The 16,461-nt window shown below is 51.5% G+C and overlaps 1 protein-coding gene across 1 annotated transcript; it reads right to left on the bottom strand.

Annotated features, from left to right (window-relative positions):
* Positions 1 to 483: 483 nt before the first annotated feature.
* Positions 484 to 11,632, bottom strand: LOC132694336 (keratin, type II cytoskeletal 75). The gene is made up of 9 exons (XM_060657523.3): positions 11,025 to 11,632; positions 10,295 to 10,509; positions 9,112 to 9,172; positions 8,661 to 8,756; positions 7,651 to 7,815; positions 5,640 to 5,765; positions 5,277 to 5,497; positions 3,895 to 3,929; positions 484 to 1,507 (listed from the first exon to the last, which is right to left on the bottom strand). Exons 1-9 carry the CDS (start codon positions 11,520 to 11,522, stop codon positions 1,269 to 1,271), a joined length of 1,656 nt encoding a protein of 551 aa, XP_060513506.2. The 5' UTR covers positions 11,523 to 11,632; the 3' UTR covers positions 484 to 1,268.
* Positions 11,633 to 16,461: the final 4,829 nt, after the last annotated feature.

A 16,461-nucleotide genomic window follows, 5' to 3' on the forward strand; every position in this document is an offset into this window, starting at 1 on the left:
GTCATTTCTCTTCTTCCTGCCATCCCTCCCAGCCCTTCCTGATTTTATTTAGCCCCTGGTTTTAGACTCGTCTTCTCTTGTCTTGGTTCATGGCCTCTCCCCTCCTGCCACTTAACTTCTTGCACAGCACCCTCATTGATTGTGGTTCAGACTCCCACTTCCTAGCTCCCACCAGTTCTTCGCGTGGTCCTGAGCCTGGAGCTCACTTCCTCTGAGCCCACATGGGCTGTCCCTAGTCTGGGTGATGCCGGGCTCAGGCCTTATGGGAGGGGTTCAGCAGACTAAACTCAGGAATGTGGGTTAGACATCCTGGATGTCTCACTGCTGCCTGCAATTATGGGCCTAAATGGCTCCCCTGCTTGGTGAAAGCATTGCCCCCAGGGCTGACTTTTAACTCCTCTCCTGGCCTGTTATTTCTCTGCTCAGGTCTGCAAGTTTGAAGCTGTCAGGGAACAATCAGCCCCTTTGCTGGAGGAGGGCTGGGCCGCCCACCCTACGTCAGTGTCCTCAGAAAACAGTCTGGTTTTGGGAGGGGATAGTATCACCTTGAATGACATACAGAGTAGGGAGGATGGACACAGCTTCTGCCCAGGGGCTTGGGCTTCTCAAGGAAGGCATCCCAGCATGAGGCCAGAGGAAGTGGGCAGAAAGACCAGGAAGGAGTCTAGCCAGCAGTTGGTGCCCCCTCCATCCCTCCCATCTCCCGAGTCCAGCATTCTCCATTCTGAGGGAAATGGGGAGGGTCTGATGTGCACTGGGGACTGCATCCCCATTCCAAACAGAGGGCTGGACACCGAACACATTCCACATGCATTTAATAGACACATTCCAGGGAGGGAATGTGTCTCACTCCCAGCAGGCAGCTCATAAGCACCATGAGACAGGTGGGGCTGACAACCTGGCATTGAGATGGCCTGGAAAACACTGACTCCCTAACTCTGCAACTGGAAGGTAGGGAGAAGGAAGGAGGAGCTGAAGCGGGGGAGGTTTCTGCATGATAAGCTGAATATGAATCTTGAAGGAGGGCGGGCAGTGGCACAGGGAGGGGACAGGAGCACTGTGGGGACTGCCAGGAGGGCAGAGGCTGGCTTAAGTTGGGGAATGGGGTTTAGCCAGGGCACCAGGCTTCCTTCCCAGCAGCACGGGCAGGCCTTGTGGAAGGGGAGAAGAAGGAGAAGGACCCAGGTATCCTGTCTACGAGTGCAGGCAGGCCAGGTCTGCAAGCAGGCAGGCTTCAGGGCAGGGGTGAGGAAGCGAGGTGGCTGCACTTAATGCTTGTAGCTCTTCCGGCTGGAGGATGTGGTGGAGACAAACTTGACACTGGAGCCACTGCCCCCGAGGCTCCGGCTGCTACTGGTACTGAAGCTGGAGCCACCCAGGCCTGCACCCAAGTTGTGCCCGGTGCTGGTGGTGAAGGAGTAGCCGCTGCCCCCACCTAGACCCAGGCTTCCACCTCCAGTGCTGCTACCACCGCCGTAGCCGCTGGAAACGGTGGAGGTGACCACAGCTGCCAGAGGAGAGGAGACATAGTTAGAATCAAGGGCAGGAGAGAAGACACCTAGGGTGTCAGGGCCTGTGCCCTTAAGTCTGTGGGTGGGGGGTGGGGTGGGGGTGGGGGTGGGGATAGGGTTGTCTGGTCAGGCGGCTGCTTTATTCCCTGCCCACTTGGTGAGATCTCTGTCCTGTGCTCAGCCCGGTTTTCCCTGGGCTGTAATGCCAGGCAGCCTTCCAGTCTGGAATGGCTTCCTGCCTCCCCTCTGCTACTTTGGTGCCTCGCTTCCTTCCAGAACTTAATGGAGACTTCTGTCCTCCAGGCCGCTATCCCATCACACTCGCCTGTGGCTCTGTCCCCATCTCTCTCTGTGGGCCTGGCTCTGGTGTCTCCTTTCCTTCTCAACGGCATGTACATGCCTCCCTTAGTGTCCCCAGCCCCCACACCCTGAATCCCAGAGTGGGGCTGGAGTCATCTTGATAGACTGAGGGACAGATGAGCCACTGGCTGGCCAACTCTGCTCCCATTCTACCCCCAACCTGTCTTTTCCTAACTTTTATAACCACCCAATCACCTTCAATATTCAGTACCCTATCTGGGGCTCTTCAGAAGGGAAACTAAAATAAAAATGGACTCTGCTATAGAATGAGTTGTGTCTTCCAAAAAAATGTGTTGAAATCTTAACCCCAATGGCTGTGAATGAAACCTTATATGGAAATGGGACCTTGCAGACAGAATCAAGTTAAGAGAAAATCATTAGGGAGGGCCCTACCCCAGTATGACTGGTGTCCTTCTAAGAAGAGGAAAGGCATCCACGTGAAGACAGACACATAGAGAAAGGGTCAGGTGATCACAGAGACAGCAATCAGAATGATGCAGGGCAAGGAACACCAAGAGTTGACAGCCACCTCTGGAAGCTAGGAAGAGGTGAGGAAGGAGTCCCCTCCAAGTGTCAGAGGGAGCAAGGCCTTGTTGACACCTCCGCTTTGAATTGCTAGTCTCTAGAACCATGAGACCCTACATTTCTGTTTTAAGCCACCCAGTTTGTGGTACTGTGTTGCAGCCCTAGATAACAAACACTTTCAGGTGCTTTCAAGAGAAAAGAAACTTTAGAGGTTACACCATTCATCCCCAAAACTGGCTTTGGGGGTCTCTGGAGCCACTAGCCAAGGGTATCAGTGAGGGAGCACACCTGGGTAGTTCAGAGGGCTCTGGCTTCTAGAATCATCGGTTACAATAATCAGTGCTTTTGTGAATCCCGCATCAATGAAAACCAAACTCACTCGTACACTGTGAAAGTCATGTCTGTTAGCCTCACAATGCCAGCACTGAGCTCTGTGAATGAGTGTTCTTCACACTGCCGGGCCATTCCAGCTTGCCAACACCCTTCCTTGTTCCTGAGCAGTGGCACCCAAATGCCCTGTCTTATGTGCTCTCGCTACCTTGGAAAACCTTGGTAACCTTCTGTCGTTTATCCTCTGCAGAGCATAACTGAGTGGTAGGGCTTCTCTCTACACTGTTCCGGAAAGGGGCTGCCTTACAGCAAGGACCTTGGACCCAGTGCGAAGGCTCCCTTTGAGGGCCAAGGGCAGACCAGGGTTTCATAAATTCCGTCTGTGCTAAATGCTCATCTCTGAGCTAGACCTGCACCCCCAGCAAGAAAGGTGTGGAATCCCAGGAGGTGGGGGGTGGAAGCTGTGTGTTTTCTAAACCCATGCAGAAGAGTTCCAGCAAACCTCCTATCACCCTCTCTGTGGTGTCTTTCACTTGCAAAGAGGTTAGACTTGGGACATCAAAGATTCTCTCTTAAAAAAAAAATTGCAGGGGCGCCTGAGTGGCTCAGTCAGTTAAGCGTCCGACTTCGGCTCAGGTCATGATCTCACGGTCTGTCAGTTCGAGCCCTGCGTTGGGCTCTCTGCTGACAGCTCAGAGCCTGGAGCCTGTTTCAGATTCTGTGTCTCCCTCTCTCTCTGGCCCTCCCCTGTTCATGCTCTGTCTCTCTCTGTCTCAAAAATAAATAAGTATAAAAAAAAATTGCAGGGGCGCCTGAGTGGCTCAAACCGTTAAGTATCTGACTCTTGGTTTCAGCTCAGGTCATTAACTCATGGTTCTGGAGTTCAGCCCCACACTGGGCTCTCTGATGTCAGTGGGGAGCCCGCTTTGGACCCTCTGTCTTGCTCTCTCCTCCCCTCCCCACCTTGCATGCTCACACACACTTTCTCTTAAAAAAAAAAAGACTCCCAATATGGCTCTCATTTTAAAGAAGTTAAGACCTCAGACCTCAAAATGAACCTGATTCGTGGGCTCCCCTCCAATGCCACATGCACGCCCTCCACCCTCCCACACGATGCCTGTCCCCAACCACATGCACACCGAATGACGTGAGAGGATGTCATACTCACAGATGTTAACTGGAGAAACACCCTCACCACTCAGCCTGGTTGGGAGGAAGGGGGAGAAGGAAGGTTACTATTACGTCCAGCAGCTTGTGGGCATTTGAAACAACATTTCTGCAATTAAGTGCATTCAAGAACCCTTTATTATTTTTATTGCAGAAGTAATGGAGGTTGAAATTATTTAAATACTAGTAGTATTGAAAACAATAATCTAATGAATGAAATAATGTGGAGTTTGAGGTTCTTAGGAGTAAACCCTGTAATCTCAAAGACACATTTTTTTGGTTCAAACTAGGTAGACACCTGGAGAAAATTAAAGCTAATCATACACTAGGGTCAGTTGGAAAGGCAGGGCTTGTTAAGGAACAAGGAGATTTTTCTCTCAACAATGGACTGTTGTCATGCACTGGGCAGTGCTGAAGTGATTATAGGTGTGGAGAAGAGTCTGAGTCATAAACATAACAATAACAATAATCAGCCTATTATTGTAGCAACTAGAGTAATTTTGCTTTACCATGCTAAGGACAGAACTGGCATTCATTCATAAACACATACTTAGAACATTAAAAGGACCTGTTACCTACATTATGCTGTTTAATTCTCTTAGTGACCCCATTAAGTAGGTATTATGATCTCAGTTTGATGGATAGGGAAATGGAAGCACAGAGAAGCTGACAAAGTTGCCCAGTTTTGAAGCCAGACTCATTTGGGTCCAAAGCCGTATCTCCGGCCACTAAACTGATTGATTGCTAAGATTTTCTCAACACTTACTATGTACCATGCATTGTTCCAAGAACTTTATGTGCATTTCCTTGTTTCAACCCTCTGAATAACGTACGAGATAGAAACCATGGTTGTCCTCATTTTACAGGTGAGGAATGGAATGGTAAAGTAATCTGCCTTCGGTCACACAGCTGGTAATCGGCAGAGCGCAAAGGTCCCACCGAGCTTTGGGGCTCTGATGGTTTGGCCTCTTTATTCCATCACTGAATAAACTGAGGACCAGGGAAGGGATACTAACTTCCCTAAGGTTATGCAGCTAGTTTGTGGTAGGTCTGTACACCCAGATCCCGGGACAATTTATTCTCAGCCCAGAGCCTTTCATACCACATATCCAGACCTGCCACATAACCCAAATTCTCCTTTGATAGAATTTGATTACCTAGGACCTGATCAGATCCTAGATTTCTACAGGGTGCCCAAAGCAGTTGTACTTAAAATAATGATTTACTGGCCTGGAAAGAAATTATGCCTGTTTTCTTTTTCTTTCTCATAGTCCAGTTCCACCTGCATTTTGCTCCCTTTTCCAGGAGGGAAGGGGGCCACAGCAACCCGAGCCCCTAGAAATGCTCCGGCAGCTGGAATAGAGCAGGTGCATAGCCCCCCACCTGCATTCCTCGCCCTCCAGCAGCTTGCGGTAGGTGGCGATCTCCACATCCAGGGCCAGCTTCACGTTCATGAGCTCCTGGTACTCCCGCAGCAGCCGGGCCATGTCCTGCTTGGCCTTCTGCAGGGCCTCCTCCAGCTCTACTAGCTTGGCTCGCGCATCCTTGAGGGCCAGCTCTCCACGCTGTTCTGCGTCAGCAATGGCTGTTTGCAGGCTGGAACACTATAAGAAAAGGAGGAAGCCGTGAGCTTTACTGACAGCCCCTGGAGGTGCAGCGCTTCTTGGGCAGGGGTCCTGGAAGCATGGCAGAACGACCCAGGAGAAATGAGTGTGCAAGGAGCTCTTGGCTCTGCCCAAACTCCACCTGCTTCTTGACGCTGTCGATCTCGGCTCTCAGCCTCTGGATCATCCGGTTCATCTCCGAGATCTCTTGCTTGGTGTTGCGGAGATCATCCCCGTGCCGGCCTGCTGTGACCTGCAGCTCCTCGTACTGATGGAATTAGAGCAGACTCAGTCACTGCATCGGACGCCTGGGCTGGGCACTCCCTGTGTGCACAGCCTGGCTCTCAGTGCCACCAGCAGGCCCACCCATTCACTAATCATTCACACATTCCCTCGCTCATTCACTGAGGTGCTACTTCTTAGGCACATCTACTTGCCAGGCATGTGCTAGGCTCTGGGAATATCAAAGACAGCATAATCAGATCCTTGCTTAGAGTTTATTGGGGGAGATAGACCTTAAATAAATTAGCATATTATTGAGTTGATATTTCCAAATGGGATAAGTTCCCCTTAGGAAGTGAACAGGGGAGTGTAACAAAGGAATCTGACCCAGATATGGAAGTTGTGGGGATGGGCCCAGGGAAGTCCTTCCAAAGATGGAGGTGCTCCGGCTGCGTGTTGGAAGATGGGAAGGGGTGACCTAAGTCACAGGCTGGGGAGAAAACATTCCAGACAGGGGAAATAGCCTGTGTGAAGACCCTACAGCAGGAAAGAGCATGGTGAACTGTAGGAGTGGGAAGGTGACTTGGTCACTGTCCTTGGGGCTTTCAGTCAAGGGGCATACATCCAGACCAATGTGACCATGAATTTTGGTAGCCCTCCAGATGTCAGTGCTGGGGGAGCAGGGGTGTGCTGTAGGGAATCCGTGTTGGATGGAGCCGGGCTGGGGGGCACAGTTCTGAAGACTTTGTAACAAAATCCCGCATCTGAGGGAGCTCTCCATCTGGTGGTGCATATCCAGGATGCAGTCATTTAGGAGAAACAAACGCCCCCTGTCTCTTGCCCACACCTTTACCAAGGAAGAAGAGTCCCTGCTGGAAGGAAGATCTGTCTGGCTTTGAAAGCGCTGAGTGGCCCAGCTGCTCTGTTTCTAGATATACACAGTTAAAGGGAACAACAGGCCCCGCCCCCAAAGAGCATTGTTCACTGTAAATCAGCTACTATGAATTTCAGCTTAAGCGCATCCCACCTCCACTCACTGTCTGTCTCTGCCTCCACTCTGTGCACACGTGGCACCTGACACCCTCTTCCTTCCTTCCTACCATGTTGCAAGGATAGGGGCTAAGGCAGTGCACTGAGCGTGGCAAAAGATGGAATGCCACATGCAAGTGAGCTCCTGAGTCTGAAAGGGGTCTGGATTTGTCAGGGAGCTGATCTCATGGATTGGACTATCCAGTCTACCACACCCTCCAAAGCCAAACCTTCTTCTGGCCATCTGTGACTTTGGACAGTAGCTCTCCATGGTCATCCCCACACCCCTCTTCCTGATACAACCTCTCTTGCTTGGCTAAGTGCCCATTTCTGCCTTCTAGCCCCACAGGACTGCTTATTCAGCCTTAAATACCATCTCCGTCCTTGGTAAGCTATTGTCCCTGGATGCTTCCAAATGGACTGAAGACCCACCTCTTCTTGGAGGCTTTTTATTAACATGGTCTTTTCCCTTTCTTGACGCCCCCCCTTCCATTTACTTCATGGTCTCTCACACCAAAAATAAACTGTTTGCAGTTTATTTAGTTACAACTCTGTAACCCTACTTGACATACATGTGTCGAATGAATAAGCCATTTAGAAATAGCTTTATGACTATTTCTTGGTTGTTTCGGAGTCTCACCCAGCCCCAACAAAATCATAAGTGACGTGGGGACGATGGCTGTCCTGAGCACTCAACATTGCCTGGCCACATATTAATGTGTATGGTTGGGTTTCCATACGCATTTCAAGTTGACTTTGCATAGCGCCAGACACATCTGCCATGTTGAAATGAACAGAAATGCTCATGTATTTCCCGAGGTTTGTGGCTAATAGTTACATGCTTATTTGGGGCTTCTGATAATACTAGTCCCGGAACCTATCATAGAGGTGCCCACACTCACCTTGGTCTGGTACCAGGACTCAGCCTCGGCCCGGCTGCGGTTGGCAATGTCCTCATACTGAGCCTTGACCTCAGCGATGATGCTGTCCAGGTCAAGGCTGCGGTTGTTGTCCATGGACAGGACCACAGATGTGTCACTGACCTGGGTCTGCATCTGGGACAGCTCCTGCAGAGCAGTAAACTCAGCGTCACCAAGGCATGAAAAGGAGGGATCTTGAAATCACACAATTGACTACCCATCTAGGTCAAGAATCCTTTCTTTGGCATCCCTGGCAGGGATTCTTCCAACCCTTCCCTGGGCACTCACAGCTATTTATGGACTCCTATGCCAATCGCTGAGAAGTTTCTGGGTCACAGATCAGTGTGATGGGGGTGTGTCCCCCAGCATAGCTTCCCAAGACCCCTACCTGTGTGTTTTCCTTGGGCATGAAGGGTGGCTCAGTGTTCTCTGGTCCAAATTATACTAAGCTGAATATGACATGTTGATTGATATGCCAGCATAAAATGTTTCTTTAGGATAGAGTGAGGTTTAGGACCCTGTTGCCCCCCATACAATGTGACTTCATCACTCTCTACTTCTCTCTCCCCTTTAAAGACCCAGGTCTCTGCCTTCACAGTGGCAGTGCTGAGAATGAGGCATCTTCAGAGGGCAAGAAGCACCCTGACCAATGAGCTGAGGGGCAGTTGGCATTTTTGAACTTTTTTGGGAGGGGAGAGGGAGAGGTGGTCTTAATTCTGTGGGAATGCTACCCAGGGACTTGGGATTTGAGAATTGGCACTCCCTCCTTGCTATGCTATGGGGTGGAGGTTTGAAGCCTTGGAGCTGGAGTAGGGTTTAAGGTGGCAAGATTTCAAGCAGTTCTCCCAGGTCCCCATGATCACCCCAGCCCCATCTTAGAGTATCTGGGCAAGATGCTGGGTGGAGTCCCTATATAGATAACATTGTCTGCAGCATCTTTTTCTTTCCAGGCTCCAGACCTAGGAGGGACAAAAACATTTGCAGGCTCTTACCGCCTCAAAGAGCATCCGTAAGAAGTTGATCTCATCTGTCAGAGAATTGACCTTGGCCTCCAGTTCCACCTTGTTCATGTAGGCTGAGTCCACATCCTAGAACAACAGCACAGGATCCTTCTCTGACACCACGGCCCCAAGCAGTGAGTCCAGAAGAAGTTGGACGGACTCCTCCCTGGCCCTTCCAGGTTGAATTTTAGCAAACTCTGAGTCTGGGGTTTGGGGTTGGGGTGGGCGACTGCAGAGAATGGGAGCTTGAGTTCCCTGAGCTCACAGAAACCCAAGCAGGGTCAGTGGGACCATAAATACAGAGGGAGCCTTTTGGCAGGTTTGAGCTCTCCAGATACTGTCAAGGGTTATGGGACATTTCTTGGGAGTCCCAAGGGTTGAGTCACCCCACACTCCAAGATTCAGTTTCGAATCTTCTCCTTTGAGAGACTTTTCCACCTACCTTCTTCAGGGCCACAAACTCATTCTCAGCAGTGGTGCGCTTGTTAATTTCATCCTCGTACCTGTAAGCACAGAGAAGAGGAGGCGTGATGTTGAGCAAGTGTTCGGTTGAATTCTTCCAGGCTGAAATCTTCCCTTGCTTCTGGTGTAGCAAGAGTTCAGAGACCTCAAAGCCTTTCCAGCTCTTCCACTGACCTGTGTGTGACTTCGGGTGATTCACTTAACCTCTATTTCTCCTTCTATAAAAGGGGAAATCATTTCTTCTGCCAGAAGTTTTTTTTCTTCTTTCTTTTGTAAGACTAGAAGGTGAGCATGGAACTTATAGGAACAGAAATGTGTACTTATGCAACTCCATCGTCTTAGAGATGCACAATTCCAGTATTTAAAAACAATTTGTGGGGTAGGGGTGCCTGAGTGGCTTAGTCAGTTGAGCATCTGACTCTTGATTTCAGTTCAGATCACGATCCCAGGGTTGTGGGATGGAGCCCCGCGTCGGGCTTAAGATTCTCTCTCCTCTCTCCCTTTGCCCCCTCCCCTGCTTGTTCTCTCTCTGAAAGAAAAAAAAATTAATTTTATGAGGTAAAATTTGTCTGTTCAGGAAACTTCTGGAAGATTCTGATGAATCTTCACCAAACCTCAGAGCAGCTGTGTAAGTAGTATGCTTTTAGTAAGTAGAGTAGTAGCTCCACCTCGGAAGCCAAGGGTAAGCCAGCTAAAGGGTTAGGGAGGATCATCCCTTTTTGTTGGATACCTCAAGTACTGCAGCCTGGATGATGGCCAGTGAACTTTTGCCTCCCCCAGGAGGATCGCCTTGTTTACACTCAAAAGCGTTTGCCCTGGAAATGCACCATTTCAATAGTAGAGCCCACATCCAGCAGAACTAAAGAATATGCTGGCTGTGAAATAGTATTATGCTTTCCAGAGTAGCAATGTTGTGTTTGATGATGCACACATCCCTTTGAGGTCATGTGGACAGATTAAAATAGACTTCTTGTTAATAGTGATGCATGAGATGGGAGTCCATTTGTTATCCCACACCATGCTGTCTTCATCTCACGGGATATTGACTGCAGGTTCCAAATCACCCTGCTGGCACTGGCATTGGCTCCTTTGCACCCAGCTGGTCCTTATAAAAAGGAGCCCTGGGATGACTGTGTGTGACCAGGAGCCCATCTCCCACTTACCTGACTTTGAAATCTTCCACAATATCCTGCATATTCCTCAGCTCAGCGTCCAGCCTGCCCCTCTCAGTGGTGACGCTGTCCAGCTGCCGGCGGAGGTCATTGATGTAGGCCTCAAAGAAGGGCTCCAGGTTCTGCCTCACGGTCTTGGAGCCCTGCTCTTGGAGGAGCTCCCACTTGGTCTCCAAGACCTTGTTCTGCTGCTCCAGGAACCGCACCTGCAGGGAGGGAGCAGGAAATCTTGAGAAACTGGGGAGGCAGAGCCAGACCCTCCAGTTAATAAGGGAGAGAAGAAAAATATGCTTTTTACCTGATACCCATCTGTCAGCTATATAATTGACATCTCCAAAAGGAAATGAGAGAGCCCTTGAAGCTACCCCCACAGTTCTCTGGGGCTTCCATAGAACTGGTGTGCTCAGCTCAGAGGTCTCTTTGGGGAGACTCTACTCTTGGGTTGAGGGTCTGGACAACACTTGCTATGGGTTAGGTTAGTTTGCTCAGTGGAAACTTCACGTGGAGAACAAGTTAACTCTTCCTTCAGAGTTGGCTGAACCAGCCAGGTGGCTCCCAGGGAGGATGAGGGAAATTTCCACAAGGACCTGTGGGGTGATCTGGCCCCACTCGCACGGGACCTGTCCAGCGGACGGCTCTTCCATAGGGTGTGCTGGTGGGGGCCTGTCCAAGAGTTCCTGCTACCCGGACCCAATGGCACAGATGCAGCCCCCCGCCTCACCTTGTCGATGAAGGAGGCGAACTTGTTGTTGAGGGTCTTGATCTGTTCCCGCTCCTCTTTTCGCACCCGCTGGATGGAGGGGTCGATTTGTAGGTTGAGGGGAGTCAGGAGGCTCTGGTTGACGGTGACCTCTTGGATGCCTCCAGGGGGGCAGACGGGGAAGCCCGAGGCCCCATAGCCTCCTCCGGCTCCGCCCCCATTGCCAAATCCACTGGCGACCCCAAACCCGCTGCCGGCCCTGCCACCAAAGCCACTCCGGAAGCTGCCGCCGCACCCCCCGATGGAGACCCGCCTGGTGCCCCCCAGGTTGTAGAGGCTGCGGCTCCCGAAGCCTGCCCCAGCGCTGCTCATTCTTCCCAGCCCCGTGCTGCCTCCCGTGGAGCGGGCCACGGAGATGGAGCTGAAGCGGGAGCGGCCGGTGGCAGGGGTGGTGGCCGAGGCTGTGCTGAAGCCCCTGCGGCTGCCGGTCTGGAAGGTGATGCTGGACTGCCTGGACATGGTGGCTGAGCGAGGCTGGCAACGAGAGCTCCCGACACGGGTGCGCGTGAAGGGGGATGGAAGAGACCGGGCATCTGGGGCTCCCCGGGCCGCCCGGGCTTTTATGGGTCTCGGGGAGGGGCGGGCACTGCTGATGGAGGCCTCTGATGGCATCCCCCAGGCATTCGCCAACCCTGAGCTCACCCTCAGCGCCCCTCGGAAACGCCGGCAAGGCCACTGGTTGGTTCCCCTGGCATCCCTCCCCCACGTGGAAACTGCTTTCCAGTCGCAACTTGATCAGCAGACGAATGAGAGGCACGCTAATTGCTTTCAGTCATGTCCTAATCATGCATCTCCTAATGGGCTTTAAAAACACCACCTCATTTCTAAACCGCTTTCTTAGGCCTGGGACCCACTCCCTCCTGTGCAAACATTGTGTGTCAAAACAAGTGACTGCGATTCCCCTTCCCCGTTTCCCAGGCCTTCTTCCTTGGCCCGGTGTCCTGTTCCTGAGCGTTTCCTCGGGAAGTACCGCCTGCGCCCCCTCCCGCAGCTGGCCTTCCAGGTCCTGAAAGGCCCACTGCACACATCTTTCTTGGGAAGGCACCCGGTTTTGATTGCCCCTTTCTTTTCCTCAGAAGCTGCCCTCTCCATTGTGCAGGTCACACCTGACCTTCTGGAGCAGGAGCTTGTGCGTGCACGCACACGTACGTCCTGTCTGTTCCATTATGGTGCTCTGGGGAACAGACCCTCTGTCTGCTGGGGAAGGTTGTGGGTGGACCGAGATAGGTTTGAATCCCGCCCGCCACTTACTAGTTGTGACACCCTGGGCCAGTCACGAACCTCCTCCGAGCCTCAGTGCTGGTGTCTGTGAAGTGGGGTCTGTGATGAGGATTCATGTGTGAAAACAGCTTCTGCAAGGCCTAGGGGCGTGCAAATGCTGAGTGAATGCTTGGTGAGTCTTCTCTCCCTCTGGGACCATCAAGCACAGATGAGAGGAGAGCCCATCCCATGGCAATTCTGGTGGGGATTCAAAAGGAACACAATATACATTCTTTTTCTTTAGTAACAGGCCCGTGGTCCTGCTGGGAAGACAGAACTGAAGCACATTAATGTATAAAAAGGTGCTTTTTCAATAAAGGTGTTTATAAAGCTCTACCCCCCCCCCCCAGCTCTGTCTGAGGCTGCCTTATTCCAGAAGCCTCCCAGACTGGCCCCTGCTCCCTGGCACTCAATCTTCACCAGAAGAGCTCCAGTGGTTGCAGCGTGGAGGGGGCCCAAGACACCTGTGTTGTTTCCCCTGTTCATCTTGTTGACCGAGCTGCACCTCCCCGTCAGTCTAAACCAATAGGAAGTCTCCAAGCTCCTTATCTCCTCCTTTCCTGTGCCTCATCTCCCTGCCTCTACCGCAGGGGGAAGCCAGACAGAGAAACTGTTCGATTTTCTTTGATCTTGCTGGCTTCTTGCTACTTGAAGTGGTTTTGAGAGATAGCACAGCGAGAGAGGAACCGAAATGCATTCAGTCTGCTTGAAACTGAGCCCCTGAATGGTAAATCGAGCAGAACCTGTGGTGCCTAGCTATGGAGAAGTAGATCCAGATTCCATGATCTTCCCACACAGGTGTCCTTCCAGAGACACGCATGGGATGATGGCTTGGCAGACTCTCACCTGCCTGGAATGGCAGCTTGGCACTTGGAGCGGTGGCTCTCTGTTCTCTGAGCTATTTCCTCCTTGGGGCTGAGGCGGGAGGGGTGGGGGCGAGGCTCGCCTCCATCGAGAGATTGTTTGAGAGTCTCAGTTTCCACAGGGAACCTATGAATCATAGCTTTTGTTGATACAGGGCAAGAGGAGCATAGGCGCTCTCTCACCTGGTTGCCAGTGTGCCTAGGTCCCAGCCGGGTGGTGCACGCATCTGGGGCGGAAAAAATAATTGTCTTTGTTTTCTGTATTCATTGCATGATAATTTTTCTCCCAGAGAAGAGGCATTTGTTTCCTGACCTGTGCTGAGTAAGCCCTTCAGAGCTAGAGCTTTCCATGGAACAAAGGCCGGTGGAGGGTCAGGGCTTAGGGAGTGCCTAGCCCATGCCCATGGGAACGGGTCCCACCACCACTTTTTCCCATCACGCTTCCTGTGTGGGAGCTGACTCCTATCTGCCTTCCTTCCTGGATCATTCCTTTCTTCCCCGTGCTCTCTCCTGGGAGCCCTATTCCCAGGCATTGCCCTCACATTTTGTTTCCATTTGCCTCTCATCCAGGGCTGCCCACTTCTTTCTCTTCCTCCTGTCTCTAATTTTTCTACTCGGACTGTTGTTTCCAGAGCTGGACTGTCTCGCTCACTGACTTTGGTGACATAGAAGGAAATGGATAAGTCTTTCACTTCTCTTCCTGGTTCACTCCCTTGTCTATGACCTTTGACCTTCAGTGTGACATTTTTCCCCAGTGAACAACATTGACATGAATACCTAGGACACCCCGGACTCCCTGACGGCCTGAGTCACCGTCCCCTTTAAAGCCTCAGAACTTGAGACTATTAATACCTTCTTCTTTCCTTTCTGCCAAGGGAAGTTTTCTGTTTTGATTTTCACTTCGTTTATAATTCCACCCAAAACTCACCCCCAAGAAGGCTTCTCAGATAAACTGCACCCAAGTACTGACCCCTTTATGCCTGTTTCCTGAGACCTTCTGTGCTTGGCTTGCAGGTCAGTGTATTTTTCCACTGCTATGGTTTTCTGGTGATCTGGGGGCTGGTTTACCTCTGAGGGTTAAGGGTATTTTTCTTTCTCCCCAACTTGCCTCCTAGCACCCTAAATGGAATGTGGCAGAAGTTCACCCAAGCTAGGTTGTCTAGTTTTTTTATTTTTATTTTTATTTTTTAAAGTTTATTTTGAAAGAGGGGGGGGGGTAGAGAGAATCCCAAGCAGGCTCCACTCTGTCAGCACAGAGCCCGACACAGGGCTTGATCTCATGACCATGAGACTATGACCTGAGCCGAAATCAAGAGTCAGACGCTGAACTGCCCAGGCTCCCCTAGGTTCTCTAGTTTAGAGAAGAGCTACATATTTGTCTCTGTTCTGTGATTCTCCAGGGTCTCTCCAACTCAATGTTACTGGGTCTGTCCGGAGGAATTTTCTTGAAGTTTTGGGAGTGCTGGATCAAGAGCTATGGTGTGTGCTCTGGTGCCCCAGGTTGGGAGGCCAAACTCTTTGATTTCCCTGTTCCCTGCCCATCCTGCTCAGGGTGGTCTCTCCCATCCCCTGGGTGACACAGAGGCCCTTGGCTGTGGTGAATTTCAAGGAGACTGGGCTGGGGTGGCAACCTGGGCTGTGGAGTTGGGTAGAGAAGGAGAGGAAGACATGGAGGCACGCCTCCCAAGGCCAAAGGAGTGGGGAGAGGGGCACCCCAAGGAGCTTTGGCTTCCAACCAGGCCAAGGTCAGAGAAGGGCAGGCTGCATGGGGACAGAGAGGATTAAGTCATTCCTTAGGGCAGACTGTTTTGATGCACAGAGCCAAGTCCCTGCGTACAGTATCAGAGGACCCAGGCCCCAAGCCACCCAGCCCCCATGGCTCAATACACTGGGATGGACCACTCCCACTATCTTGGGGAGTCCCACCTTTAGTTAATGACTATTTATTAGTCCCTACCACGTGCCAGATGCTCCCTGTACCTACTACGTGCCGGATGCATGGGAGGTACATCAGTGAACAAAGCAGGCACAATCGCTTCTTCCTGGAGTATACACTGAGGCAGAGAGGGGAGCTGAGGCTGCAGGGGCAGTCACAGGTGGCTCTGCCAGTTACAGCCCCCAGGGGCTGAGAGGAGAAAAGATAATTCTGTTGTCGCAGTGCCTGAGACAAAGCAAGCAGGAACACTTTCCCACCTTAGCTATTCATGCATGCCAGGGCAGCTGACTTCCTTCATGTATGGTACCTCTAAGAGGCACCACCTGACCTGCCTCTAAGGTGGTCAGACCCTCCACCCCACGGCTCCCTTTGCTCCTGCATTCAGTGGCAATAATTGCTCTCCAAAGGGCACTGCATGTGGCAGTCAATCTTAAGAAATCACCAAGATTCATGACTTGGGACATCCACTTGGGACAAAACCTCATTTGACCTGCTCCCTTCTGCCAACATAACCAGGCTGTGGTTTGATGGGCAGATGCATAGCCTTGTGCAGGTGGGCAGGCAGCCCTCAAGTCCCCTTCTGTCAATTTTAGCAAGAAAATGGGGTGTTCTTTTCATTCAAGCTTGTGGCTGAGAGAAGATGGATCAGCCCCCTTCCCTCCACAATCAAGTTCTTCAGGCACATCCAACAGACATGCAAAGCATGGACACATGGACACACATGTCTTAAGAATGTTCACAAAACAACGGTCTAGATGCAACATGGCAGCAGTTGGGTGCATCTGGGTAGAGAAGTGACATGAAGGGGCAGAGTCAGGCATTTGAGGCCTGAAGGAACCTTAGAGATGAAGAAGGAAACCCAGGGCAAGAACTGTCAAAAGCCATGCAGCCATTTGGTACCCAGGCTGGAATTCTGATTCCTTTGGACGCTCACATTTGCCTGGAGCTTCCCTCACATCATAGCCAGTGCAAAAATCACCTGTTGCCTGGGAAGCATACTTGGGGCCCCTCCTGGAGGGAGGGAGTGGTGTGATGCCAGCATCTCAAGGGCCCCCACCCCCCCGCCGTGGGCTCCCGCAGAAAGCAGGTGAGGGGATTTAGACAAGAACGGCTTCAGGTGTGTCTTGGCCAGCTGCCTCCGACCACTTTAATGGCTTCATTTGTTCCCAGGATCAGGGTGCTTCACCAAGTCTCTCTGGCTGGTGCTGAAGAGGAGCCTCCAAACAGGGACACTATTGCGAGAGGAAAGTGGGGGACAAAAGGAATACCCCTGTAGCTCTTCCTGGGCCTCTGTGAACAGAGAACTCGATACCTAGAGACCCCGGCAAGATGGACATGG

The sequence above is a fragment of the Panthera onca genome, chromosome B4 (assembly GCF_046562875.1).
Source record: "Panthera onca isolate mPanOnc1 chromosome B4, mPanOnc1 haplotype 2, whole genome shotgun sequence".
Lineage (NCBI taxonomy): Eukaryota > Metazoa > Chordata > Mammalia > Carnivora > Felidae > Panthera > Panthera onca.

Coding starts and splice junctions, on each gene's coding strand:
- LOC132694336 (XM_060657523.3), bottom strand. CDS start 11,522: ATGTCCAGGCAGTCCAGCATCACCTTCCAGACCGGCAGCCGCAGGGGC. Junction 9,173..10,294: donor GTGGAAGATTTCAAAGTCAG/GTAAGTGGGAGA, acceptor CTGTGCTTACAG/GTACGAGGATGAAATTAACA. Junction 5,498..5,639: donor TCGACAGCGTCAAGAAGCAG/GTGGAGTTTGGG, acceptor CTTTTCTTATAG/TGTTCCAGCCTGCAAACAGC.